A 27519-nucleotide genomic window follows, 5' to 3' on the forward strand; every position below is an offset into this window, starting at 1 on the left:
TTTTAGAGGAAATTCTTTGAGATTGTGTAAATATCCTATTTATCATTCATACTGTCACCCACTATTTTTAATATACATTGATAATTCTTACCTGAAAGAGTTATTAATGTACTTGCCAAATGGTGATTTTCTATTCTGTTATTTCTTCTGCATTTGTTAACTATAATGAAGAGTTGTTCCTTTCCCCTCATTTATTTGTTTATTCAGTTATTTATATCAGTATTGCCTCATGGGTATATATTTTATAGCTTATAATAAGTTACTATCTTTATCTATTTTATAACTGGAACTGCTCTAGATTTGGCTATTAGGAATACCCTCAAATAGGCTTGTTCTTCTTTTTGGCATGACTCCATCATTTTCTGAGTATTTTCTTATTTTCTTGTACTACAAGATATTTCAGACTTACCTTGTACTTTTCCTGCCTTTGCTCTGGAATCAACCATTATTCCAGGAAGCCATGGTTTCTGATAATTGGAGAATGGTATTTAGAAACCAACATACGGGAGCTAAGTATGCTCATTTGGTTCTGGGGTGTTGTTCTTTCTTTCTTTCCTTTTTTTAAAAAAATATTTTAAAATTAAATCACCAAGTATATTCTTCCTCCTCCTTCTTCCTCGTCTTCTTCTTCCTCCTCCTCATCCCCTTCTTCAACTCTACTATCTTTTTTTTAAATGCTTTTATTTAAATTCCAGTTAGTTAACACACAGTGTACAATATAGTGATTCAACACTTCCATAGAACACCTGGTGTTCATCCCAACAAATGCACTCCTTAATCTCCCATCACCTGTGTAACCCATCCCCCCATCCATCTCCCCTCTGGTAACTATCAGTTTGTTCTCTGTAGTTAAGAGTCTATTTCTTGGTTTGCCTCTCTTTTTTTTTCCCCTTTGGTTGTTTGTTTTGTTTCTTAAATTCCACATATGAGTGAAATCATATGGTATTTTTCTTTCTCTGACTTATTTAGCTTAGCATAATACTCTAGAGTATTATGGAATTTCACTATCTTGTTGTAACTGAAATTTACTGTATCCTGAAACCTAGCTGTCCCCTAAAGGAAGAGTTGACTGTTTTTTCTCTCCTAATGTTGACACCTTAGAATCTAGACATGGGAATAGCATCTGCCTTGGTCCCTTTGACATTGACAAATAATTGCTTTTCTATAACTGTTCAAAAATTTCATCTCCTCTGAAGCATTATTCCACCTTCCTTGTTCTGCCTTTCATGGAAATCCTGTGCACTCCATTTAAAATTTTATCCACTTTCTACTTTTTCACTTGCCTCATTGTCTTTCTGTTATTATCCCTCTTGACATGAGCCTTAGTTTCAATTTCCACACATACTTTAATTATGCATTAATTTTTTGTTTTCAACTTTTAAAAGGACTTATAGGACTCAAATGCTCTATACTCCCAGGACAGCTTTATTATAAGCAAAAAGTATGGATTTAAAAGAGTCTGGAGGGGTGCCTGGGTGGCTCAATGGTTAAGTGTCTACTTTCGGCTCAAGTCATGATCCCATGGTCCTGGGATTGAGCCACATATGGGGTTCCCTGGTCTATGGGGAGCCTATTTCTCCCTCTCCCTCTGCCTTCTGCTTCCTCTGCTTGTGCTCTCTCTCTCTCTCTCTCAGACAAATAAAGAAATAAAATATTTTTAAAAAATCTTAAAAGAGTCTGGGGATTTCAGATATTAGGGCTAACTGTGTAGTTGTTATTAATGCAATGTGGGTTTTTTTTTTTTTTTTTTTGGTGGAGAGATAAGCATAATCACCAAAGGAGTACAGTAGCCCCAAAGTAAGAATTGTAGATGCTTATATATATATTTTTTAAGATTTTACTTTTAAGTAATTTCTATATCCAGTTTGGGGCTTGAACTCACAACCCTGAGATCAGAGAGTTGCATGTGCCACTGACTGAGCCAGCCAGGCACCCTGGTGCTTATATTTTTATATTATATCTGACTATATACTAAACTTGTTTATTATTTTAGTTGTTTTATATTTCTTGGTAAACGATCTGATTTTAGACACAAAAAGATAACTTTGTTTTCTTCTTTTATTCTAAGTTGAAATCTGTCATCTATTCACTGCCAGACCTTTTTTTTAAAATTTTTTTATTATGTTAATCCCCATACATTACATCATTAGTTTTAGATGTAGTGTTCCATGATTCATTGTTTGTGCATAACACCCAGTGCTCCATGCAGAACATGCCCTCCTCAATACCCATCACCAGGCTAACCCATCCTCCCACCCCCCTCCCCTCTAGAACCCTCAGTTTGTTTTTCAGAGTCCATCGTCTCTCATGGTTCGTCTACCCCTCCAATTTCCCCCCTTCAAACTTCCCCTCCCGCTATGTTTTTTTTTTTCTTAACCTATATTGCATTATTTGTTTCAGAGGTACAGAACTGAGATTCAACAGTCATGCACAATTCATAGCGCTCACCGTAGCACATACCATCCCCAATGTCTATCACCCAGCCACCCCATCCCTCCCACCCCACCCCCACTCCAGCAACCCTCAGTTTGTTTCCTGAGATTAAGAATTCCTCATATCAGTGAGGTCATATGATACATGTCTTTCTCTGTTTGACTTATTTCGCTCAGCATAATACCCTCCAGTTCCATCCACGTCGTTGCAAATGGCAAGATCTCATTCCTTCTGATGGCTGCATAGTATTCCATTGTATATATATACAACATCTTCTTTATCCATTCATCTGTTGATGGACATCTTGGCTCTTTCCACAGTTTGGCGATTGTGGACATTGCTGCTATAAACATCGGGGTGCACGTACCCTTTTGGATCCCTACTTTTATATCTTTGGGGTAAATACCCAGTAGTGCAATTGCTGGATTGTAGGGTAGCTCTACTTTCAACTTTTTGAGGAACCTCCATACTGTTTTCCAGAGTGGCTGCACCAACTTGCATTCCCACCAACAGTGTAGGAGGGTTCCCCTTTCTCTGCATCCCTGCCAATATCTGTCATTTCCTGACTTGTTAATTTTAGCCATTCTGACTGGTGTGAAGTGGTATCTCATTGATGTTTTGATTTGGATTTCCCTGATGCTGAGCGATGTTGAGCACTTTTTCATGTGTCTGTTGGCCATTTGGATGTCTTCTTTGGAAAAATGTCTGTTCATGTCTTCTGCCCATTTCTTGATTGGATTCTTTGTTCTTTGGGTGTTGAGTTTGATAAGTTCTTTATAGATTTTGGATACTAGCCCTTTATCTGATATGTCATTTGCAAATATCTTCTCCCATTCTGTCTGTTGTCTTTTGGTTTTGTTGACTGTTTCCTTTGCTTTGCAAAAGCTTTTTATCTTGATGAAGTCCCAATAGTTCATTTTTGCCCTTGCTTCCCTTGCTTTTAGCGATGTTTCTAGGAAGAAGTTGTTGTGGCTGAGGTCGAAGAGGTTGCTGCCTGTGTTCTCCTTTAGGATTTTGATGGACTCCTGTGTCACATTGAGGTCTTTCAACCATTTTGAGTCTATTTTTGTGTGTGGTGTAAGGAAATGGTCCAGTTTCATTCTTCTGCATGTGGCTGTCCAATTTTCCCAACACCATTTGTTGAAGAGACTGTCTTTTTTTCCATTGGACATTCTTTCCTGCTTTGTCAAAGATTAGTTGACCATAGAGTTGAAGGTCCATTTCTGGGCTCTCTATTCTGTTCCATTGATCTATGTGCCTGTGTTTGTGCCAGTACCATACTGTCTTGATGATGACAGCTTTGTAATAGAACTTGAAGTCCGGAATTGTGATGCCGCCGGCTTTGCTTTTCTTTTTCAACATTCCTCTGGCTATTCGGGGTCTTTTCTGGTTCCATACAAATTTTAGGATGATTTGTTCCATTTCTTTGAAAAAGTGGATGGTATTTTGATGGGGATTGCATTGAATGTGTAGATTGCTCTAGGTAGCATTGACATCTTCACAATATTTGTTCTTCCAATCCATGAACATGGAACGTTTTTCCATTTCTTTGTGTCTTCCTCAATTTCTTTCATGAGTATTTGATAGTTTTCTGAGAACAGATCCTTTGTGTCTTTGGTTAGATTTATTCCTAGGTATCTTACGGTTTTGGGTGCAATTGTAAATGGGATTGATTCCCTAATTTCTCTTTCTTCTGTCTTGTTGTTGGTATATAGGAATGCCACTGACTTCTGTGCATTAATTTTATATCCTGCCACTTGACTGAATTCCTGTATTAGTTCTAGCAGTTTTGGGGTGGAGTCTTTTGGGTTTTCCACATAAAGATGATTCATATCATCTGCAAGGAGTGAGAGTTTGACTTCTTCTTTGCCGATTTGGATGCCTTTGATTTCTTTTTGTTGTCTGATTGCTGTGGCTAGGACTTCTAATACTATGTTGAATAACAGTGGTGATAGTGGACATCCCTGCCGCGTTCCTGACCTTAGGGGGAAAGCTCTCAGTTTTTCCCCATTGAGAATGATATTTGCTGTAGGTTTTTCATAGATGGCTTTTATGATATTGAGGTATGTACCCTCTATGCCTATACTCTGAAGAGTTTTGATCAAGAAAGGATGCTGTACTTTGTCAAATGCTTTTTCTGCATCTATTGAGAGAATCATGATTCTTGTTCTTTCTTTTGTTAATATATTGTATCACGTTGATTGATTTGCAGATGTTGAACCAACCTTGCAGCCCAGGGATAAATCCCACTTGGTCATGATGAATAATCCTTTTAATGTACTGTTGGATCCTATTGGCTAGCATTTTGTTGAGAATTTTTGCATCCATGTTCATCAGGGATATTGGTCTGTAATTCTCCTTTTTGATGGGGTCTTTGTCTGGTTTTGGGATCAAGGTAATGGTGGCCTCCTAAAACGAGTTTGGAAGTTTTCCTTCCATTTCTATTTTTTGGAACAGTTTCAGAAGAATAGGTATTAACTCTTCTTTAAATGTTTGGTAGAATTCCCCTGGGAAGGCATCTGGCCCTGGGCTTTTGTTTGTTGGGAGATTTTTGATGACTGCTTCAATTTCCTTAGTGGTTATAGGTCTGTTCAGGTTTTCTGTTTCTTCCTAGTTCAGTTTTGGTAGTTGATACATCTCTAGGAATGCATCCATTTCTTCCAGGTTATCTAATTTGCTGGCATAGAGTTGCTCATATTATGTTCTTATAATTGTTTGTATTTCTGTGGTGTTGGTTGTGATCTCTCCTCTTTCATTCATGATTTTGTTGATTTGGGTCATTTCTCTTTTCTTTTTGATGAGTCTGTCCAGGGGTTTATCAATCTTGTTAATTCTTTCAAGGAACCAGCTCCTAGTTTCATTGATCTGTTCTACTGTTCTTTTAGTTTCTATTTCATTGATTTCTGCTCTGATCTTTTTATTTCTCTTCTCCTGCTGGGTTTAGGCTTTATTTGCTATTCTTTCTCCAGCTCCTTTAGGTAGGGTTAGGTTGTGTATTTGAGACCTTTCTTGTTTCTTGAGAAAGGCTTGTATTGCTATATACTTTCCTCTTAGGACTGCCTTTGCTGCATCCCAAAGATTTTGAACAGTTGTGTTTTCATTTTCATTGGTTTCCCTGAATTTTTTAAATTCTTCTTTAAGTTCCTGGTTGACCCATTCATTCTTTAGTAGGATGCTCTTTAGCCTCCATGTATTTGAGTTCTTTCCGACTTTCCTCTTGTGATTGAGTTCTAGTTTCAAAGCATTGTGGTCTGAAAATAGGCAGGGAATGATCCCAATCTTTTGGTACTGGTTGAGACCTGATTTATGGCCTAGGATGTGATCGATTCTGAAGAATGTTCCATGGGCACTAGAGAAGAATGTGTATTCTGTTACTTTGGGATGGAATGTTCTGAATACGTCTGTGAAGTCCATTTGGTCCAGTGTGTCATTTAAAGTCTTTATTTCCTTGTTGATCCTTTGCTTAGACAATCTGTCCATTTCAGTGAGGGGGGTGTTAAAGTCCCCCACTATTATTGTATTGTTGTCAATGTGTTTCTTCGCTTTTGTTATTAATTGCCTTATATGATTGGCTGCTCCCGTGTTAGGGGCATAGATATTTACAATTGTTAGATCTTCTTGTTGGATAGACCCTTTAGGTAGGATATAGTGTCCATCCTCATCTCTTATTACAGTCTTTGGTTTAAAATCTAATTTGTCTGATATAAGGATTGCCACCCCAGCTTTTTTTGTTGTCCATTAGCATGGTAAATGGTTTTCCACCCCCTCACTTTCAATCTGGGGGTGTCTTTGGGTCTAAAATGAGTCTCTTGCAGACAGCATATCGATGGGTCTTGTTTTTTAATCCAATCTGATAGCCTGTGTCTTTTGATTGGGGTATTTAGCCCTTTTACATTCAGGGTAACTATTGAAAGATAGGAATTTAGTGCCATTGTATTGCCTGTAAGGTGACTGTTTCTGTATATTGTCTGTGTTCCTTTCTGGTGTATGTTGCTTTTAGGGTCTCTCTTTGCTTAGAGGACCCCTTTCATGATTTCTTGTAGGGCTGGTTTCGTGTTTGCAAATTCCTTTAGTTTTTGTTTGTCCTGGAAGCTCTTTATCTCTCCTTCTATTTTCAATGACAGCCTAGCTGGATATAGTATTCTTGGCTGCATATTTTTCTCATTTAGTGCTCTGAATATATCATGCCAGTCCTTTCTACCAGACCTTTTTTTTTTATGCTGTTTCCTTATTTGTATTTTTCTCTTAGTTGTAGAATGTGATGAATAATTTTTTTTCAGCAGAGTATATAGATCATGTCCTTCTAGGACATTTGCTTACCTGAAATTTATCACTATGTTGTTTTTCTGTGTAGACAGCATGGCTGAGTATACATATTCCATAAATATTGCTCCAGTTCCTTTTCTTTTGATATATATTGTTACTTAAGAACAGTCGTCATCTTGCTTCATCTTCCTTTGTAAATAACTCATTTGCCCATGTGAATGTATGTGTGCATGTCCCCACATGCCTGTACACAGGAACATGCTCAGATGTCAGTATATTTTTTAAATAACAGCTTTATTGGGATATAATTCATATACTTCAAATCTCACTCTTTTTAAAGTGTACAATTCAGTGTCTTTTAGTATATCTGGAAAGTTGTGTGACCACCACCATAATCTAATTTTAGAACATTTTCATCACTCCTAAGAGAAACCAGTACATATATAACAGTCAATCCTCATTCTTTCTTCCCCCAAACCCTAACAATCTTCTTTCTGTCTCTATGGATTTGTCTACTCTGATATATATATAAATGATATTGTGGCATGTATGGTCTTTTGTGACTGACTTCTTTTATTTATCATGTTTCAAGAGTCATTCATGTTATACTGAGTATCAGTACTTCATTCCTTTTAATGGCAAAATAATATTCCAATGTGTGGGCATATTGCATTTTTTTTTTACCATTTACCAACTGATGGACATTTGGGTTGTTTTTACTTTTGGGCTATTATGAATAATGATGGATTCTTTTTATTTTTTATACAAGGTATTTCAGTATTTAGGTTTCAGTCTTCAACAGATCTTTTCTATCATATAACATATATGTATATAATATGTATATATCATATGTACTTTTTCAATTTGTTATGATGTCTTCTTTAACAACATTAGTCATGCATATATTGAACATTTCTATGCCTATTACTCCTCTTGAGTGATGTTCATCTCTGTTCTATTCTGGGAAGCTTTTTCAGATTTGACCTACATGGCACTGATTCAGTCTTATATTGTTTTAATTATTTAATTTTCTGATTCTGTTATTATGTTTAATTTTACCATTATTTTATTACATTTTGTTTCTGTATTTTTTTACAATTTTAGTTTATTTAGCTCCTTTTTATTGTGGTCTTCAGTGTTATTATCTCATCTTTCATCTTTAATTTTGTGGCATTTTTTAGATTTTCCTTTTCCTTTGATGCATACCAAATAGATATTTTTAAATGATTAGACAGTTTACTCATGTTAAATTATTATATATACTATATATAATAAGATATATACTCTATGTTCACAAATAGATATTTTTCTTTCTCATTATTCAAGTCAAACTAACAAGATAAAAGTTGTCAACTTTTTTTCTCTTTGTTTTCACTTTTTAAAATCTATACAATTAGGGGCACCTGGGTGGCTCAGTCAGTTAAGTGACTGCCTTCAGCTCAGGTCATGATCCCGGGTTCCTAGGATAGAGTCCTGCATCGGGCTCCCTGCTCAGTGGGGAGCCTGCTTCTCCCTCTGACTACCACTCCCCCTGCTTGTGCTCTCTCTCTCTCTGTCAAATAAATAAATGAAAAATAAATTAATTAACCACATTTCAAGTGCCCAATAGTTAATATGGATAGTGGCTCGTACATTGGATGGACACTGCAGGTCTTTTTTTTTTTTTCTATTTTATTATGTTATGTTAATCACTGTACATTACATCATTAGTTTTTGATGTAGTGTTCCATGATTCATTGTTTGCGTATAACACCCAGTGCTCCATGCAATACATGCCCTCCTTAATACCCATCACCAGGCTAATGCATCCCCCCCACCCCCCTCCCCTCTAGAACCCTCAGTATGTTTCTCAGAGTCCACAGTCTCTCATGGTTCATCTCCCTGTCCGATTTCCCCCCCTTCATTTTTCCCTTCCCACTATCTTCTTCTTCTCTTTTTTAAACATATAATGTATTATTTGTTTCAGAGGTACAGGTCTGTGATTCAACCGTCTTACACAATTCACAGTGCTCTGTGACACTGGGGGTCTTAATGCTTTTAAAAACAATCTATACAATTAGAATTTGCAGCCAGAATTATGAACAGTTTCATATTCAGATTAAGTTCTACCATGTTCATACAAAAAGTGAAAGAACTGTAAAGAAGAGTGACTATTTTTTACATCTGTTTTACCCATATTTGTAGGCTTCATTTTTAGGTACAGTTGTGAAATTAATTGCAAACTTCTAATTTTCCCCGAATTATCAGAGATTGCTGATTGTTAGCCAAAATATTTAAGAGTTGGTTGTATCATTTACAGTTGTTCCAAACTTCAGGGCTCAGTCTGTAAAATCAGAGGATTCATTTATATAGGGTTTATGGTTTCTTCAAGTTGTGACATATATCCCTTTGGTATTTTTCTATTCACAAAGTTTTCAAATAATTGTTTCTAGCCAGTAATATATTTAAACATACAGTGTACAGTTTACACTTTTTAAATTATGAAAATTTAAAATACGCTGAAAAGTATAGTGCATGTACTTTTATATATATTATATATCCTTTTGTAGTATATATAATATCATTTGAAAGTTGTGTATGTTACTGAGGTTTAGTAAAACTTAACACTTTGCTGTATTTCCTGCAGCAGTGCAGTCTCCAACTCTGCCCACCTTAGTGCAAGATGAACATGGTTTACAGGGCTCCACCCAACATAAAGTCTCAGCAGCAGGATTTTCCTAGTACTTTTTTTTTTTTTTTTGGTATGAACTTGTTTCCAGATTGTAGCTGCTCTAGCACTGGGGTGGGGATACATAGGAAGCAAAACAACCAACAAACAAAAACTTCACAAACCTAGGGAATGAACCACTGGGCCATCCCTTCAGTTCCGAGCTCATTGCCTTTTACCTACTCAAGGACGTGCACTGTTGGTGTGACTGCAAACTAGTGTAGCCAATGTGGAAAACAGTATGGAGGTACCTCAAAATATAAAAATTGAACTACCATATGATCCAGTAATTCTGCTTCTGGGTATTTACCCAAAGAATATGAAAGCACTAATTCAAAAAGATATATGCATCCCTATATTTATTGCAGCATTATTTACAATAGCCATCCATTGATAGATGGATGGATAAAACTGTGGTATATGTGCACAATGGCATATTATGTGCACATATACCATAAAAAGGAATGAAATCTTGTCATTTGCAACAACATGGATGGATCTGGAGAGTATCATACTAAGTGAAATAAGTCAGCAAAAGAAAGACAAATACCATATAATTTCACTTGTGTGGAATTTGAGAAATAAAACAAATGAGCAAAGGAAAAATAAAGAGACAAACTAAAAAAAAAAAAAAAGGAGACAAACCAAGAAACAGACTCTTAACTATAGAGAACCAACAGACTGATTGTTACCAGTCGGGGGGTGGTGGGGGTTGGAATAAGTATAATGGATTAAGAGTATGCTTAGCTTGATGAGCACTGAGTCATGTATAGAGCTGTTGAATTACTATATTGTACACCTGAAACTAACACTGTATGTTAAGTATAATGGAATGTAAAAGAAGTAGTTTTCTCACCTCTCTTGATCACACTTATTCCTCCTGCTACTTTGTCGTTACTCCTTAGTTATGGATAATGCAATAAACTGAATTGACTAGTCAAACAGGACTTTCCGTTGTATACCATAAGGAAGTGGTTCATTAAAATAGTACAAATCTTATTTTCAAATTACATATATTTGCATAAACTTGATACTTATTTTACATTTTAATGTTTTATGTCCTGTACTGTATTTACCTAAGAAGTTCGGAGTGAGTTTCAGCATTGAGATACATGTTTTTAGTGCCAGGTAATTATTCATTTGTGACCCTCCTAAAAATATACCAACATGATGTTTGAAACTGGTGTGGGGAGAAATAGATCATATCCAGGTTAAGTGGAAAATTGCACAGTTGGCTTCTGGAGGACTTTGATTCTAAGCAGCTTTAAAAGAAATCATTTTGTTAGGACCACAAACTTTCTTCAGTTTTTAGTAATTAACATTCACTGACAGGTACTCTTATTAGTCACTTGAATTGAGTAATACTCCTAGTAATTCTGTTCCACAGGATTCAGACTTATTTTTTTAGCCCAAGTGACATTAGGATTGGTCATTAGCATATATAATGATACGTTGTGCTGATCTTGTACTTCCAAATCTAATAAATAAAAAGAATAGTAAAATCAAAGTTGAATAACCAGCCAAGAATTTGATGGGACATGATCGTGGCACAGGCCTAGAGTCCGTAAAGGCAGAAGAATGTCTGCAGGCTTGGGGCACTGCGGCCTCTGCTCATAGCTGTGAGGTGTCACAGCTTGTTACCAGTCCTTACCTCCTGGACTTGTTACCAGTCCTTACCTCCTGACTTCTTTTTTTTTTTTTAAAGATTTTATTTATTTATTTGACAGAGAGAGACACAGCGAGAGAGGGAACACAAGCAGGGGGAGTGGGAGAGGGAGAAGCAGGCCTCCCGCGGAGCAGGGAGCCCGATGTGGGGCTCGATCCCAGGACCCTGGGATCATGACCTGAGCCGAAGGCAGACGCTTAACGACTGAGCCACCCAGGCGCCCCAACCTCCTGACTTCTTAATACTTCGTTTCATGCTAGGAAAAAGTAAATAGAATTATGCAGACAGATTCTTGAAACTAGTTTTGAAGTGCTTACATTTCCTCAGTCATATTTTTCCTTAATTTTGAATAGGTACAACCTTTCCTCTGTTTTGCAGTCTTACCTCTGAACCCCTGCCAGCTGGAACTGACCACGGTGATCACTACTCTCTTTTTTAAACAACATATTTACCCAACTCCCATGACACTAAATTCTGGTTTTATTCCTATCTCATAGGTTGCTATCTCCATCTCCTGAGGATCTGATTATTTACATTGGTATGCCTCAGGGCTTATCCCTTGCACCTCTTCTCTGTTTATAGTTGGTGATTTCCTGGCTTCAGGGTTTCAAATCTCATCTAAAATGTTGATGATTTGCAAATTGTTATCTACTAAAGAAGCTCTTAAGCTCCATTCAACGTATCACTTGGAAATTCAATAAGTGACTCAATCTTTGCTTCTTCAAAACTAGGCTCCTAATGTTTCCTCCGATTCCCCCAAAATAAAACCTAGTCTTCTTACTCATCTCAGTTAATGCTGACATTTTGTGTGGTCTTGGGTCAAAAAAGCTTAACCTTTCTTTCTTTCCAATGTTACATCCAGTTATTCAGCTAATCCTGTGTGTTGAATCTACCAAGTATATTCCAAGTATCTGACCTCTTCTCGTAACCTCCACTGTTAGTACCCTCGCCACCATCACCTGGGCCTATTTCTTGCAACATCGTTTTTTACACGATTCATAGTTAAGACTTACTCTTTTTTTGAGAGTTTTATATTTGTTTCTTCTGCCTGGATTACATTTTCTTCAGTAAACTCCATGGCTTATATTCCTACTATCTTTCATCTTTAAATGTTCTGTCTCAAAATTTCAACCACACTCCTACCCTGACAGCAGTTTCCCTCCTTTTCACTGGTTTATTATTCTCCAAAACACTTATTGTCATCTGTTATTCCATATACTTAAGTTATTTATTTATTTCTAATGTCCATCCAGTAGGATATAATGCATGAGGAGAGAAATTTTTATTATTTATTGTTGTGTCTCCAATGCCTAAAACATACTGGCCTATTGATTTAACCTCTGCAGTTTCTGGTAGTCAGATGAAAATCGGAAATATGACCAATTGCATAATTCTCATTATCTCATATAAATTCTGAGAAAGATGAAATGTTGTCTTACACTAAATTATATGAGAAATATAGAAGGTGGATCTTATAAAGTATATGTAGTAAGCAACATAAAGAATGATGCCTTGATAATTTTAACAATAATTTCAGTGCTATTATTCCTATCTTTACTTTTTATTTTAATAGTGTTTAATGGCTGAGGGCATAACATGAAAGGTATGTACCCGAAAAACAGAAGTCATCTCTATTTAAAATAATTTGAAATGTTTTTGTAAAGGTGGCAGTTTAACATTAATGAGTAATTCTTCACTCTTGTATACCATATGAAGCTACTCATGATATATAACACTCAAATGTTTCACCTTGGTTTCAACATTATACATGAACAAAATTAAAAATTATTTACCCTGATTTCTTTTTGTCAGTTGTTAGTGAATTACTTCTGTAGAATGATGTTTATCACAGAGTCATTTTAAAATTGCTAAAGGTAAAAATTACCACAATAATAAAGGAACAAAGAAATGCATTATAGTATGTGATGAAACATTTATATATTTATTAAAGTTCAGGTTTTCAAGGAATTTTGGTTTTTTGAAAGTAGGGTACCAAAATGTCTGCCTGTCTATTTTTCTATCTACAGAATTTTAGCTGGAATCAAATGCACCAAAATGTTGCCTGTATTTTTCTCTAGTTGTGAGGTTATGGATGACTTTTTAGTTTCTTTTTACTTTTGTGTAGTTTCCAGAATATCTATTCTGTTTGTAGAACTTTTGTAATGACAACAGAAGTAATAAGTACAATTTTTAAAGAATTAGGACTTCTTCCATATCTGTATTTTGCTTTTTGTTGCTTGATGAGAAAGATATATATTTTGCCAGTCTTAAATGGGCCACTAATAATTAATTATAATTATTTTTAATACTCATATACAATATGTTTTCACCTAACTTTTGTTTATCAGTTTGTGAAAGTACATATCAGGATTGTATTTTTTTCCCTCCCCACAGACAGCCTTTTGATTGACTATCAGTTTACCTTCAGCTTATTACAGGAAGATGATCGCCATCATACTGCCATAAACTTCATAGCGAACCCAGAACAGGTGAGAAGATAATTTAACTTTTATAATATAATTATATTAATATCATGGGATACAATTTTTTTGTCATTTTTTATTGTAATTTTAACTGCTTCTCAGAATTACCACACTCTAGGGCTTTTGAAGAAAGACTAATCCTGTTAATTTTTTCTTTTCATAAAACTTATGTATCCTTGTGATTCAGGGAGTTTGTGTGTTTGATATTTCCGATTCTGCCAACAGTCCTACAACTTAAATTATGTATTTGAATTATTTTTTCAGTCTCTTGACACTGTTTGTGCTTATAATTATGCTCTCAAACTGGGGGTAGCCTTATTTGAAAATAAAAACCATAAATTCAAAACATGCTATATTAAATATGTTCTTTTTCTTATACATTGTTATACAGTAGTAGATTTTTCACTGTCTTTTTTTAAAACCACTGGTTTATCTAAGTTAGATGCCTGCTGGCTTCTTTTTAAATCATTTTTATTGAGATATAATTGACATATTACATTGTATAAGTTTAAAGTATATATAACAAGTTGCTTTGATACATTTATATATTGCAATATTATTACTATGGTAGCATCAGCCAACACCTCTATTATGTCACATAATTATCATTTCTTTTTTGTGGTGGGAATAATTAAAATCTAGTCTCTTAGCAAATTTGAAGTATATAATACAGAATTGTTGTCTATGGTAACTATGCTGTGCATTTGATCTCTGGGACTTATTTATCTACTCATTGCAAGTTTTTATCCTTAAACAACATCTCCCCAATTCCTTCCAGCCTCCAGCCCCAAGGGCTTTTATGAGTTTGGCTTTTCTAGATTCTACATATAAATGATATCATTACAAGTATTTGTCTTTCTTTGACTTATCTCATTTAGCATCATGGAATACTTGTTTCTTTAAGCAATTTACTGCATCAGTGATATAATTGTAAAACTCTATGAAGTTTAAAATGTATGAAAGATTAATTATAAGTCATCACAGGGAAAGGCTCAAAGTTTCTTTGGAAATAACACACATATATTCCTATCCATCTGAGACTTTATAAAGTTAAAAAGTCAAGGGAATGGAAATACCAACCGTACAGTTTATTTGGGTGGAATTTTAGTTCTATTGAAACTGAAAATAACTCTTTCAAAGTGAAGATGTTAAAAGAAATGAAGATGGTAATGTCTTTTTTGTTTATTGTGGTTAGAACACTTAATATGAGATCTACTCTCTTCACACATAGTTTTTAGGAGTATAATACAGTTTTATGAATTATAGGCACTGTGTTGTACAGAAGTAGACCTGATTCTTCTTGCATAGCTGAACCTTTATATCTTTTGAATAGTACCTCCTCATTACCCCACTCCCACCTCCACCCCCACCTCTGGCAATTACCAGTCTTTTCTCTGTATCTATGAGATCAGGGTTTTGTTTTGTTTAGATTACACAGATAAGTGAAATCATACAATAATTTGTCTTTCTCTGTCTGACCTATTTCACTTAGCATACTGCTCTCAAGATCTCTTCATGTTGTTGCAAGTAGCAAGATTTTCTTCTTTTTTATGGCAGAATACTATTCCATTGTATAAGCATACCACTATTTCTTTGTGTTTCATCCAGTGATGGACACTTATATTGCTTCCATATCTTGGGTATTGTATATTGTAATGAGCATGGAGTACATATATCTTTTTGAGGCAGTATTTTCATTTTCATTGGACAGATACCCAACAGTAGAATTGTTGGATCATATGGGAGTTTTATTTTTAAACTTTTCCTAAATTTCCATATTCTTTTCCACACTGTCTGCACTAATTTACCTTTCCACCAATAGTACATAAGGGTCTCCTTTTTTTCACATCCTCACCAACACTTGTTATTTCTTGTCTTTTGGGCAATAGCCATTCTAACCCATATGAGGTGATATCTCATTATGGTTTTGATTTGCATTTCCTGATGAATAATGATGTTGAGTACCTTTTCTTGGCCATCAGTATGTTTTCATTAGAATAAGTCACAGGAATAAAAGATCCAACAGTACCTTTTCTTGGCCATCAGTATGTTTTCATTAGAATAAGTCACAGGAATAAAAGATCCAACAGAGGGAACATAGTCAGTGATCTTGTAATAGCATTGTACGGTGACAGAGGAAGCTGCACTTGTGAGTACAGTGTATAGAGGTGTTGAATCACTATGTTACACACCTAAAGCTAATGTAACATTGTTTGTCAAACTATACTCAAAATTTTTTTTTAAAGTCTATTCACTCCTTTGTCCATTCCTTATTTTTATTTTTTTTAACTTTTTTCAAGTTTTAATTTAAATTCTGATTAGTTAACAAACAGTATAGTGTTAGTTTCAGGTGTAGAATTTAGTGATTCAGCACTTACATACAACACCCAGTGCTCGTCACAAGTGCCCTCCTAAGTACCCATCACCTATTTACTCCATTCCTCAGCCCACCTCCCCTCTAACAAACCTGTTTGTTCTCTATAGGTGAGTCAATTTTCTGCTTTGCCTCTCTCTCTTCCTGCCCCCACCCCCCAACCACATGTTCATCTGTTCTGTTTCTTAAATTCCACATGTGAGTGAAATCATGTGGTATTTTTCTTTCTCTGACTTATTTCGCTTAATATAATAATCTCTAGCTCCATCCACGTCATGGCAAATGGCAAGATTTCATTCTCTTTTATGGTTGAGTAATAATTCCATTGTGTATATATATGTACCACAACTTTTTTTTAATTTTAATTCTAGTATAGTTAACATCAAACATAACTGTTTTTTTTTATTATGTTATGTTAATCACCATACATTACATCATTAGTTTTTGATGTAGTGTTCTACGATTCATTGTTTGCATATAACACCCAGTGCTCCATGAAGTGCGTGCCCTCTTTAAATTTTTTTTTTTTTTTAAGATTTTATTTATTTGCGAGAGAGAGAATGAGAGACAGAGAGCATGAGAGGGAGGAGGGTCAGAGGGAGAAGCAGACTCCCTGCTGAGCAGGGAGCCCGATGCGGGACTCGATCCCGGGACTCCGGGATCATGACCTGAGCCGAAGGCAGTTGCCTAACCAACTGAGCCACCCAGGTGCCCCTTGCATGCCCTCTTTAATACCCATCACCAGGCTAACCCATCCTCCCACCCCCTCCCCTCTAGAACCCTCAGTTTGTTTCTCAGAGTCCATAGTCTCTCATGGTTTGTCTCCCCCTCCGATTTCCCCCCCTTGTACCACAACTTCTTTGTCATTCATCAATTGATGGACATTTGGGCTCTTTCAATTATTTGGCTGTTGTTGATAATGCTGTTATAAACATTGGGGTGCATGTGCCCCTTCAAATCACTATTTTTGTATCCTTTGGGTAAATACCTGGTAGTGCAATTGCTGGGTTGTAGGGTAGCTCTATTTTTAACTTTCTGAGGCACCTGCATACTGTTTTCCAGAGTGGCTGCACCAATTTCCATTACCGCTAACAGTGTAAAAGTATTTCCTTTCTCCGCATTCTTGCGAACATCTGTTGTTTCCTGTATTGTTAATTTTAGCAATTCTGACAGATATAAGGTGATATCTCTAGTTTTGATTTGTGTTTCACTGATGATGAGTGATACTGAACATCTTTTCATGTGTCTATTAGCTATCTATATGTCTTTTTTGGAAAAATATCTATTCATGTCTTCTCATTTCGTGACTGGATTATTTGCTTTTTGGGTGTTGAGTTTGATAAGTTTGTTATGGATTTTAGATACTAACACTTTATCAGAGATGTCATTTGCAAATGTTTTCTCCCATGCAGTAAGTTGCTTTTAGTTCTGTTGATTGTTTCCTCTGCTATGCAGAAGCTTTTTATCTTTTTTTTTATTAGCAACATTCACTTTTATTTTTTATTTATTAACATATAATGTATTATTTATTTCAGGGGTACAGGTCTGTGATTCATCAGTATTACACAATTCACAGCGCTCACCATAGTACATACCCTCCCCAATGTCCATCACACAGCCACCCCATCCCTCCCACCCCCCTCCACTTCAACAACCCTCAGTTGATTTCCTGAGATTAAAAGTCTCTTATGGTTTGTGTCCCTCTCTGGTTTCATCTTGTTTCATTTTCCCCTCGCTTCCCCTATGACCCTCTCTCTTGTTTCTTGAATTCCTTATATCAGTGAGATCATATGATACTTGTCTTTCTCTGATTGCCTTATTTCCCTTAGCCTAATACCCTCTAGTTCCATCCAAGTCATTGCAAATGGCAAGATTTCATTTTTTTGATGGCTGCATAGTATTCCATTGTATATATATACCACATCTTCTTTATGCATTCATCTGTTGATAGACATCTAGGCTCTTTCCATAGTTTAGCTATTGTGGACATTGCTGCTATAAACACTGGGGTGCACGTACCCCTTCGGATCACTACATTTGTATCTTTAGGGTAAATACCCAGTAGTGCAATTGCTGGGTTGGAGGGTAGCTCTATTTTCAACTTTTTTTTTTAAAGATGTTTATTTATTTGACAGAGAGAGATATAGCGAGAGAGGGAACACAAGCAAGGGGAGTGGAGAGGGAGAAGCAGGCCTCCTGCCGAGCAGGGAGCCCGATGCGGGGCTCGATCCCAGGACCCTGAGATCATGACCTGAGCTGAAGGCTCAGGCCCAATGACTGAGCCACCCAGGCGCCCCTATTTTCAACTTTTTGAGGAACCTCCATACTGTTTTCCAGAGTGGCTGCACCAACTTACATTCCCACCAACAGTGTAGGAGGGTTACCCTTTCTCTGCATACTCACCAACATCTGTCATTTCCTGACTTGTTAATTTTAGCCATTCTGACTGGTGTGAGGTGGTATCTCACTGAGGTTTTGATTTGGATTTCCCTGATGCCGAGTGATGTTGAGCACTTTTTCATGTCTTTTGACCATTTGGATGTTTTCTTTGCAGAAATGTCTGTTCATGTCTTCTGCCCATTTCTTGATTGGATTCTTTGTTCTTTGGGTGTTGAGCTTGATAAGTTCTTTACAGATTTTGGATACTAGCCCTTTATCTGATATGTCACTTGCAAATATCTTCTCCCATTCATCGGGTATCTTTTGGTTTTGTTGACTGTTTCCTTTGCTGTGCAAAAGCTTTTTATCTTGATGAAGTCCCAATAGTTCATTTTGCCCTTGCTTCCCTTGCCCTTGGCGATGTTTCTAGGAAGAAGTTGGGGCAGCTGAGGTCAAAGAGGTTGCTGCCTGTGTTCTCCTCAAGGATTTTGTTGGGTTCCTATCTCACATTTAGGTCATTCGTCCATTTTGAGTCTATTTTTGTGTGTGGTGTAAGGAAATGGTCCAGTTTCATTCTTCTGCATGTGGCTGTCCAATTTTCCCAACACCATTTGTTGAAGAGACTGTCTTTTTTCCATTAGACATTCTTTTCCTGGTTTGTCGAAGATTAGTTGACCATAGTGTTGAGGGTCCATTTCTGGGCTCTCTATTCTGTTCCATTGGTCTAAGGGTCTGTTTTTGTGCCAGTACCATACTGTCTTGATGATGACAGCTTTGTAATAGAGCTATATTAAATATTCAATAATATTTCAATATTCCTCTGGCTATTTGGGGTCTTTTCTGGTTCCATACAATTGTAGGATTATTTGTTCCATTTTGTTGAAAAAACTCAGTATTTTGATAGGGATTGCATTAAATGTGTAGATTGCTCTAGGTAGCATAGACATTTTCACAATATATTTTCTTCTAATCCATGAGCATGGAACATTTTTCCATTTCTTTGTGCCTTCCTGAATTTCTTTCATGAGTATTCTATAGTTTTCTGAGTACAAATTCTTTGCCTCTTTGGTTAAATTTATTCCTAGGTATCTTATAGTTTTGGGTACAATTGTAAATGGGATTGACTCCCTAATTTCTCTTTCTTCTGTCTTACTGTTGGTGTATAGAAATGCCACTGATTTCTGTGTATTGATTTTATCTCCTGCCACGTTACTGAATTCCTGTAGGAGTTCTAACAATTTTCAGGTGGAGTCTTTTGGGTTTTCCACATAAAGTATATCATCTGCAAAAAATGAGAGTTTCACTTCTTCTTTGCTGATTCAGATGTCTTTTATTTCTTTTTGTTGTCCGATTTCTGAGGCTAGGACTTCTAATACTACCTTGAATAGCAGTGGTGATAGTGGACATCCCTGCCGTGTTCCTGACCTTAGGGGGAAAGCTCTCAGTGTTTCCCCATTGAGAATGATATTCACTGTGGGTTTTTCATAGATGGCTTTTATGATATTGAGATATGTACCCTCTATCCCTCTGAAGAATTTTAATCAAGAAAGGATGCTGTACTTTGTCAAATGCTTTTTCTACATCTATTGAGAGGATCATATGGTTCTTGTTCTTTCTTTTATTAATGTATTGTATCACATTGATTGATTTGCTGATGTTAAACCAACCTTGCAGCCCAGGAATAAATCCCACTTGGTCGTGATGAATAATCCTTTTAATGTACTGTTGGATCCTATTGGCTCATATTTTGGTGAGAATTTAGGCATCCATGTTCATTAGGGATATTGGTCTGTAGTTCTCCTTTTTGATGGAGTCTTTGTCTGGTTTTGGGATCAAGGTAATGCTGGCCTCATAAAATGACTTTGGAAGTTTTCCTTCCGTTTCTATTTTTTGGAACAGTTTCAGAAGAATAGGTATTAATTCTTCTTTAAATGTTTGTTAGAATTCCCCTGGGAAGGCATCTGGCCCTGGGCTTTTGTTTATTGGGAGATTTTTGATTACAGCTTCAATTTCCTTGCTGATTATGGGTCTGTTCAGGTTTTCTATTTCTTCCTAGTTCAGTTTTGGTAGTTTATACTTCTCTAGAAATGCATCCATTTCTTCCAGATTGTCTAATTTGCTGGCATATAGTTGCTCATAATATGTTCTTATAAGTGTTTGTATTTCTTTGGTGTTGGTTGAGATCCCTCCTCTTTCATTCATGATCTTATTTATTTGGGTCGCTTCTCTTTTCTTTTTGATAAGTCTGGCCAGGGGTTAAGCAATCTTATTAATTCTTTTAAAGAACGAGCTCCTAGTTTTGTTGATCTGTTCTACTATTCTCTTGGTATCTATTTCACTGATTTCTGCTCTGATCTTTATTATTTCTCTTCTCCTGCTGGGTTTAGGCTTTATTTGCTGTTCTTTCTCAGCTCCTTTAGGTGTAGGGTTAGGTTGTGTATTTGAGACCTTTCTTGTTTCTTGAGAAAGGCTTGTATTGCTATATACTTTCCTCTTAGGACTGCCTTTAGTGCGTCCCAAAGATTTTGAACAGTTGTGTTTTCATTTTCATTGGTTTCCATGAATTTTTTAAAATTCTTCTCTAATTTCCTGGTTTTGACCTATTCATTTTTTAGTAGGATGCTCTTTAGCCTCCATGTATTTGAGTTCTTTCCAACTTTCCTCTTGTGATTGAGCTCTAGTTTCAAAGCATTGTGGTCTGAAAATATGCAGGGAATGATCCCAGTCTTTTGGTACCAGTTGAGACCTGATTTGTGACCCAGGATGTGATCTATTCTGGAGAATGTTCCATGTGCACTAGAGAAGAATGTGTATTTGGTTGCTTTGGGATGGAATGTGCTGAATATATCTGTGAAGTCCATTTGGTCCAGTGTGTCATTTGAAGCCTTTATTTTCCTTTTGATCTTTTGCTTAGATGATCTGTCCATTTCAGTGAGGGGGGTGTTAAAGTCCCGTGCTATTATTATTATTGTTGATGTGTGTCTTTGCTTTTCTTATTAATTGGCTTATATAATTGGCTGCTCCCATATTAGGCGCATAGATATTTACAATTGTTAGATCTTCTTGTAGGATAGACCTTTTATATAGGATGTAATGTCCCTCCTCGTCTCTTATTTTAATCCTTGGTTTAAAATCTAATTTTTCTGGGCGCCTGTTTGGCTCAGTACGTTAAGCATTTGCCTTCAGCTCAGGTCATGATCCCAGGGTCTTGGGATCGAGTCCTGCACTGGGCTCCCTGCTCTGCGGGGAGCCTGCTTTTCCCTATGCCTCTCTCTTTCTTTCTCTCTCATGAATAAATAAAAAATAAAAAAAATAAAATCTAATTTTTCTAATATAAGGATTGCCACCCCAGCTTTCTTTTGATGTCTATTAGCATGGTAAATGGTTTTCCACCCCCTCACTTTAAATCTGGAGGTGTCTTTGGGTCTAAAATGAGTCTCTTGCAGACAGCGTATCGATGGGTCTTATTTTTTTATCCAATCTGATACCCTGTGTCTTTTGATTGGGGCATTTAGCCCATTTATATTCAGGGTAACTATTGAAGGATATGAATTTACTGCCATTGTATTGCCTGTATGTTGACTGTTACTGTATATTGTCTCTGTTCCTTTCTGGTCTATGTTACCTTTAGGCTCTTTCTTTGCTTAGAGGACTCCTTTCAATATTTCTTGTAGGGCTGGCTTGGTGTTTGCAGATTCTTTTAGTTTTTGTTTGTCCTGGAAGCTTTTTATCTCTCCTATTTTCAATGACAGCCTAGCTGCATATAGTATTCTTGGCTGCATATTTTTCTCATTTAGTGCTCTGAATATATCATGCCAGACCTTTCTGGCCTGCCGAAGTCTCTGTGGATAGGTCTGTTGCCAATCTAATGTTTCTACCATTATAGGTTACATATCTCTTGTCCTGAACTGCTTTCAGGATTTTCTCTTTGTCTCTGAGACTTGTGAGTTTTACTATTAGATGTTGGGGTGTTGACCTATTTTTATTGATTTTGAGGGGTGTTCTATGTGTCTCCTGGATTTTGATGCCTGTTTCCTTCCCCAAATTAGGGAAGTTCTCTGGTATAATTCACTCCAATATACCTTCTGCCCCCCTCTCTCTTTCTTCTTCTTTTGGGATTCCAACTATTCTAATGTTTCACTTTATGGTATCACTTATCTCTTGAATTCTGCCCTCATGATCCAGTAATTGTTTATCTCTCTTTCTCTCAGCTTCTTTATTCTCCATCATTTGGTCTTCTATATCACTAATTCTTTCTTCTGTCTCATTTATCCTAGCAGTTAGAGCCTCCATTTTTGATTACACCTCATTAATAGCCTTTTGATTTTGACTTGGTTAGATTTTAGTTCTTTTATTTCTCCAGAAAGGGATTCTCTAGTATCTTCTATGCTTTTTTCAAGCCCAGCTAATATCTTTATAATTGTCATTCTGAACTCTAGTTCTGACATCTTACTGATATCTGTATTGATTAGGTCCCTGGCAGTTGGTACTGCCTCTTGTTCTTTTTTTTTTTTTGAGGTGAGTTTTTCTGTCTTGTCATTTTGTCCAGAGGAGAATAGATGAATGAGAGAACAAAATGCCAAAATGGTGACAATGATCCCAGAAAAATATACACTAAACAAATCAGAAGGGACCCAAAACCAGGGGGAAATGAAAGGGGAAAAAAAAAAAGAATATGATCAGGCTGGTGAATAGAACAGAGCCACACATTGGATTTTGGGTGTATTTTGGTCTGTTAGAAGAAATTGCCTCCCAAAATTAAAAAAAAATATATATATATACACAAAAATAGGGGTAAATATGATGAAGGGATGGAATATGACTGTAAAGATGAAAATTAAAAAAGGATTTCAAAAAAGGAATTGATAAGATGTTGGTTGAAAAAGGAAAGAAGAAAAATTCAACTAAAAAAAAGAAAAAGAAAAAATAAAGAGAATTTAAGAAATTAACTTTGAAAGATTAAAGCATCATGGGAAAAAAGCCATGAATTTTATGTGCTGTACTCCCCTAGCATTGGGGTTTTGCCATTCTCACTGATCGGTAAACTTGATCTTGGTGGGCTGTTCTTGCTGATCTTCTGGGGGAGGGGCCTCTTGCAGTGATTCTCAAGTGTCTTTGCCTGAGGTGGAATTGCACTGCCCTTGCCAGGGGCCAGGCTAAGTAATCTGCTCGGGTTTGCTCTCGGTAGCTTTTGTTCCCTGCAAGTTTCCGTGCAGCTTTAGAGGACAAGAATGAAAATGGCGGCCTCCCAATCTCTGGTCCCATAGGAGTCGAGAGCTCAGGGCACCACTCTTCAGTGAGCCCCACGAGAAAAGCAGTCAGTCACTCCCATCTCCCTGGTCTCCAGCTGCACTCTGTGCTCACCGGGCCTGTGAACACACGTTTCTATCTCTGGCACATGATCCCGTCTGGAGTCTCCAAACCCAGCAGATTCCTGCTGTGCGCTTCTGCTCTGCTCCTCCCGGAGGAGGAAGGGGAGTCTCCCCGGATCTGCCACTTGCTGGGTCCCTGCTCGAGGAGCAGTGGCCCAACTGTGCCACGGATCATGGTTTATGGCAATCCCGAGGTGAGAGCTCACTCCTCATCTCCGTCTTTGCAGCTTTCTTCCCTGCTCTGATGCTTGGGAGTTCTGCCCCCCTCAGGCACCCCTGGTCTTTCTGTGACCCCGAGGGTCCTGCGACTACACTGTCCCAGCAAGGGTTCCCTCAGCAGCCATGAGCAGAGCAGACTTCTGAAAGTTCTGATTTTGTGCTCTGCTGCTCTGTCTTGCTGGTAGACAGCTGATGGAGGCTCCCTCCCCCCGAGGTCTATCTTCCTGAATATCACCTCGGATTCTCTTCTCTGTACATCCTACCCTCCAGGAAGTGGTCGCTTTTCTGTTCATAGAATTGCTGCTATTCTTTTCTTTGATCTCCTGTTGAGTTTGTAGGTGTTCTGAATGGTTTGATAACTATCTAGCTGAATTACAGGGACCAGACGAAATTTAGGTCTCCTACTCTTCTGCCATCTTGCTCCTCTCCTCCAGAAGGTTTTTGTCTTGATAAAGTCCTGATAGTTTATTTTTGCTTTTGTTTCCCTTGCCTTCAGAGATATATCTAGTATGAGGTTGCTATGGTCGATGTCAAATAGGTTACTGCCTGTGTTCTTCTCTAGGATTTCGATGGATTTCTGTCTTACATTTAGGTCTTTCATCCATTTTGAATATATTTTTGTGTTTGGTGTGAGAAAGTGGTCCAGTTTCATTCTTCTGCATATTGCTATGCATTTACCCCAACATCATTTGTTGAAGACTATTTTTTCCATTGGATCTTCTTTCATGCTTTGTTGAAGATTAGTTGACTATTTAGTTGTGGGTCTATTTCTGGGTTTTCTATTCTGTTCCATTGATAAAAGTGTCTGTTTTTTTTTTTAAGATTTTATTTATTTATTTGACACAGAGAGAGAGACACAGCGAGAGAGGGAACAAAAGCAGGGGCAGAGGGGGAGGGAGAAGCAGGCTTCCCGCAGAGGTGGGAGCCCGATGTGGGGCTTGATCCCAGGATCCTGGGATCATGACCTGAGCTGAAGGCAGATGCTTAACCATTTGAGCCACCCTAAGTGTCTGTTTTTGTGCCAGTACCATACTGTTTTGATCATTATACCTTTGTAGTATAGCTTGAAGTCCAGAATTAGGATGCCTCCAGCTTTGCTTTTCTTTTTCAAGATTGCTTTGGCTATTTGAGGGTCTTTTGTGGTTCTGTACAAAATTTAGGATTGTTTGTTGTACCTCTATGAAAAATGCTGTTTGTATTTTGATAAGGATTGCATTAAATGTGTACATTGCTTTGCGTATTTTAACAGTATTTTTTCTTCTAATCAATGAGCATGGGATGTTTTACCAGTTCTTTGTGTCCTCTTAAGTTTCTTTCATAAGTGCTCTGTAGTTTTCAGAGTACAGATCTTTTACCTCTTTCGTTAGGTCTATTCTCAGTATCTTATGATTTTTGTGGTGCAGTAGTCAATGGGATTGATTCCTTGATTCCTTGATTTCTCTTTCATTTTTGATTTTATTTATTTGGGCTCTTTTCTTTTTTTTTTAAAAGATTTTATTTATTTGATTGACAGAGAGAGACACAGCGAGAGAGGGAACACCAGCAGGGGGAGTGGGGGAGGGAGAAGCAGGCCCCCCGCGGAGCAGGGAGCCCGATGTGGGACTCGATCCCAGGACCCTGGGATCATGACCTGAGCCAAAAGCAGACGCTTAACGACTGAGCCACCCAGGCACCCGGGCTCTTTTTCTTTTCTTTTTCTTTTTGATAAATCTCGCTAGGGGTTTATCAACTTTATTAATTTTTTTCAATGAACCAGCTCCTGGTTTCATTGATATGTTCTATTGGTTTTTAGTTTCTTTTTTTAAAATTTTTATTGTTATGTTAATCACCATACATTACATCATTAGTTTTAGATGTAGTGTTCCATGATTCATTGTTTGTGCATAACACCCAGTGCTCCATGCAGAATGTACCCTCTTTAATACCCATCACCAGGCTAACCCATCCTCCCACCCCCCTCCCCTCTAGAACCCTCAGTTTGTTTTTCAGAGTCCATCATCTCTCATGGTTTGTCTCCCCCTGCAATTCCCCCCCTTCATTCTTCCCCTCCTGCTATCTTTTTTTTTCTTAACATACATTGCATTATTTGTTTCAGAGGTACAGATCTGTGATTCAACAGTCATGCACAATTCACAGTGCTTACCAGAGCACATAACCTTCCCAGTGTCTATCACCTAGTCACCCCATCCTCTGACCCCACCCCCCACTCCAGTAACCCTCAGTTTGTTTCCTGAGATTAAGAATTCCTCATATCAGTGAGGTCATATGATACATGTCTTTCTCTGTTTGACTTATTTCGCTCAGCATAATACCCTCCAGTTCCATCCATGTCGTTGCAAATGGCAAGATCTCATTCCTTTTGATGGCTGCATAATATTCCATTGTATATATATACCACATCTTCCTTATCCATTCATCTGTCGATGGACATCTTGGCTCTTTCCACAGTTTGGCGATTGTGGACATTGCTGCTATAAACATTGGGGTGCACGTACCCCTTCGGATCCCTACATTTGTATCTTTGGGGTAAATACCCAGTAGTGCAATTGCTGGATTGTAGAGTAGCTCTATTTTCAACTTTTTGAGGAACCTCCATACTGTTTTGCAGAGTGGCTGCACCAGCTTGCATTCCCACCAACAGTATCGGAGGGTTCCCCTTTCTCCGCATCCCCGCCAACATCCGTCATTTCTTGACTTGTGAATTTTAGCCATTCTGACTGGTGTGAGGTGGTATCTCATTGAGGTTTTGATTTGGATTTCCCTGATGCTGAGTGATGTTGAGCACTTTTTCATGTGTCTGTTGTCCATTTGGATGTCTTCTTTGGAAAAATATCTGTTCATGTCTTCTGCCCATTTCTTGATTGGATTCTTTGTTCTTTGCGTGTTGAGTTTGATAAGTTCTTTATAGATTTTAGACCATTTGCAAATATCTTCTCCCATTCTCTCAGTTGTCTTTTGGTTTTGTTGACTGTTTCTTTTGCTGTGCAAAAGCTTTTTATCTTGATGAAGTCCCAATAGTTCATTTTGCCCTTGCCTCCCTTGCCTTTGGCGATGTGTCTAGGAAGAATTTGCTGTGGCTGAGGTCGAAGAGGTTGCTGCCTGTGTTCTCCTTTAGGATTTGGATGGACTCCTGTATCACATTTAGGTCTTTCAACCATTTTGAGTCTATTTTTGTGTGTGGTGTAAGGAAATGGTCCAGTTTCATTCTTCTGCATGTGGCTGTTCAATTTTCCCAACACCACTTGTTGAAGAGACTGTCTTTGTTCCATTGTGGATTCTTTCCTGCTTTGTTGGAGATTAGTTGGCCATAGAATTGAGGGTCCATTTCTGGGCTCTCTATTCTGTTCCACTGATCTATGTGCCTGTGTTTGTGCCAGTACCATACTGTCTTGATGATGACAGCTTTGTAGTAGAGCTGGAAGTCTGGAATTGTGATGCCACCAGCTTAGCTTTTCTTTTTCAACATTCCTCTGTCTGTTCGGGGTCTTTTTTGGTTTCATACAAATTTAGGATTGTTTGTTCCATTTCTTTGAAAAAAGTGGATGGTATTTTGATGGGGATTGCATTGAATGTGTAGATTGCTCTAGGTAGCATTGATATTTTCACAATATTTGTTCTTC

At 37.4% G+C, this 27519-nt stretch overlaps 1 protein-coding gene across 2 annotated transcripts in view; it reads left to right on the forward strand.

Moving 5' to 3' along the window:
• The window catches only part of ATRNL1 (attractin like 1), an 804411-nt gene that overhangs the window by 278949 nt on the left and 497943 nt on the right, over positions 1-27519 (forward strand). For both annotated transcript variants that reach the window (XM_064595308.1, XM_064595309.1), the window contains exon 22: positions 13467-13561. In XM_064595308.1, the coding sequence (XP_064451378.1) occupies positions 13467-13561 (95 nt within the window). The remainder of the gene's footprint in view (positions 1-13466; positions 13562-27519) is intronic.

Source organism: Mirounga angustirostris, unplaced genomic scaffold (genome assembly GCF_029215605.1).
Source record: "Mirounga angustirostris isolate CCGP_5_RB_7025 unplaced genomic scaffold, mMirAng1.0.hap1 SCAF_6, whole genome shotgun sequence".
Taxonomy (NCBI): domain Eukaryota; kingdom Metazoa; phylum Chordata; class Mammalia; order Carnivora; family Phocidae; genus Mirounga; species Mirounga angustirostris.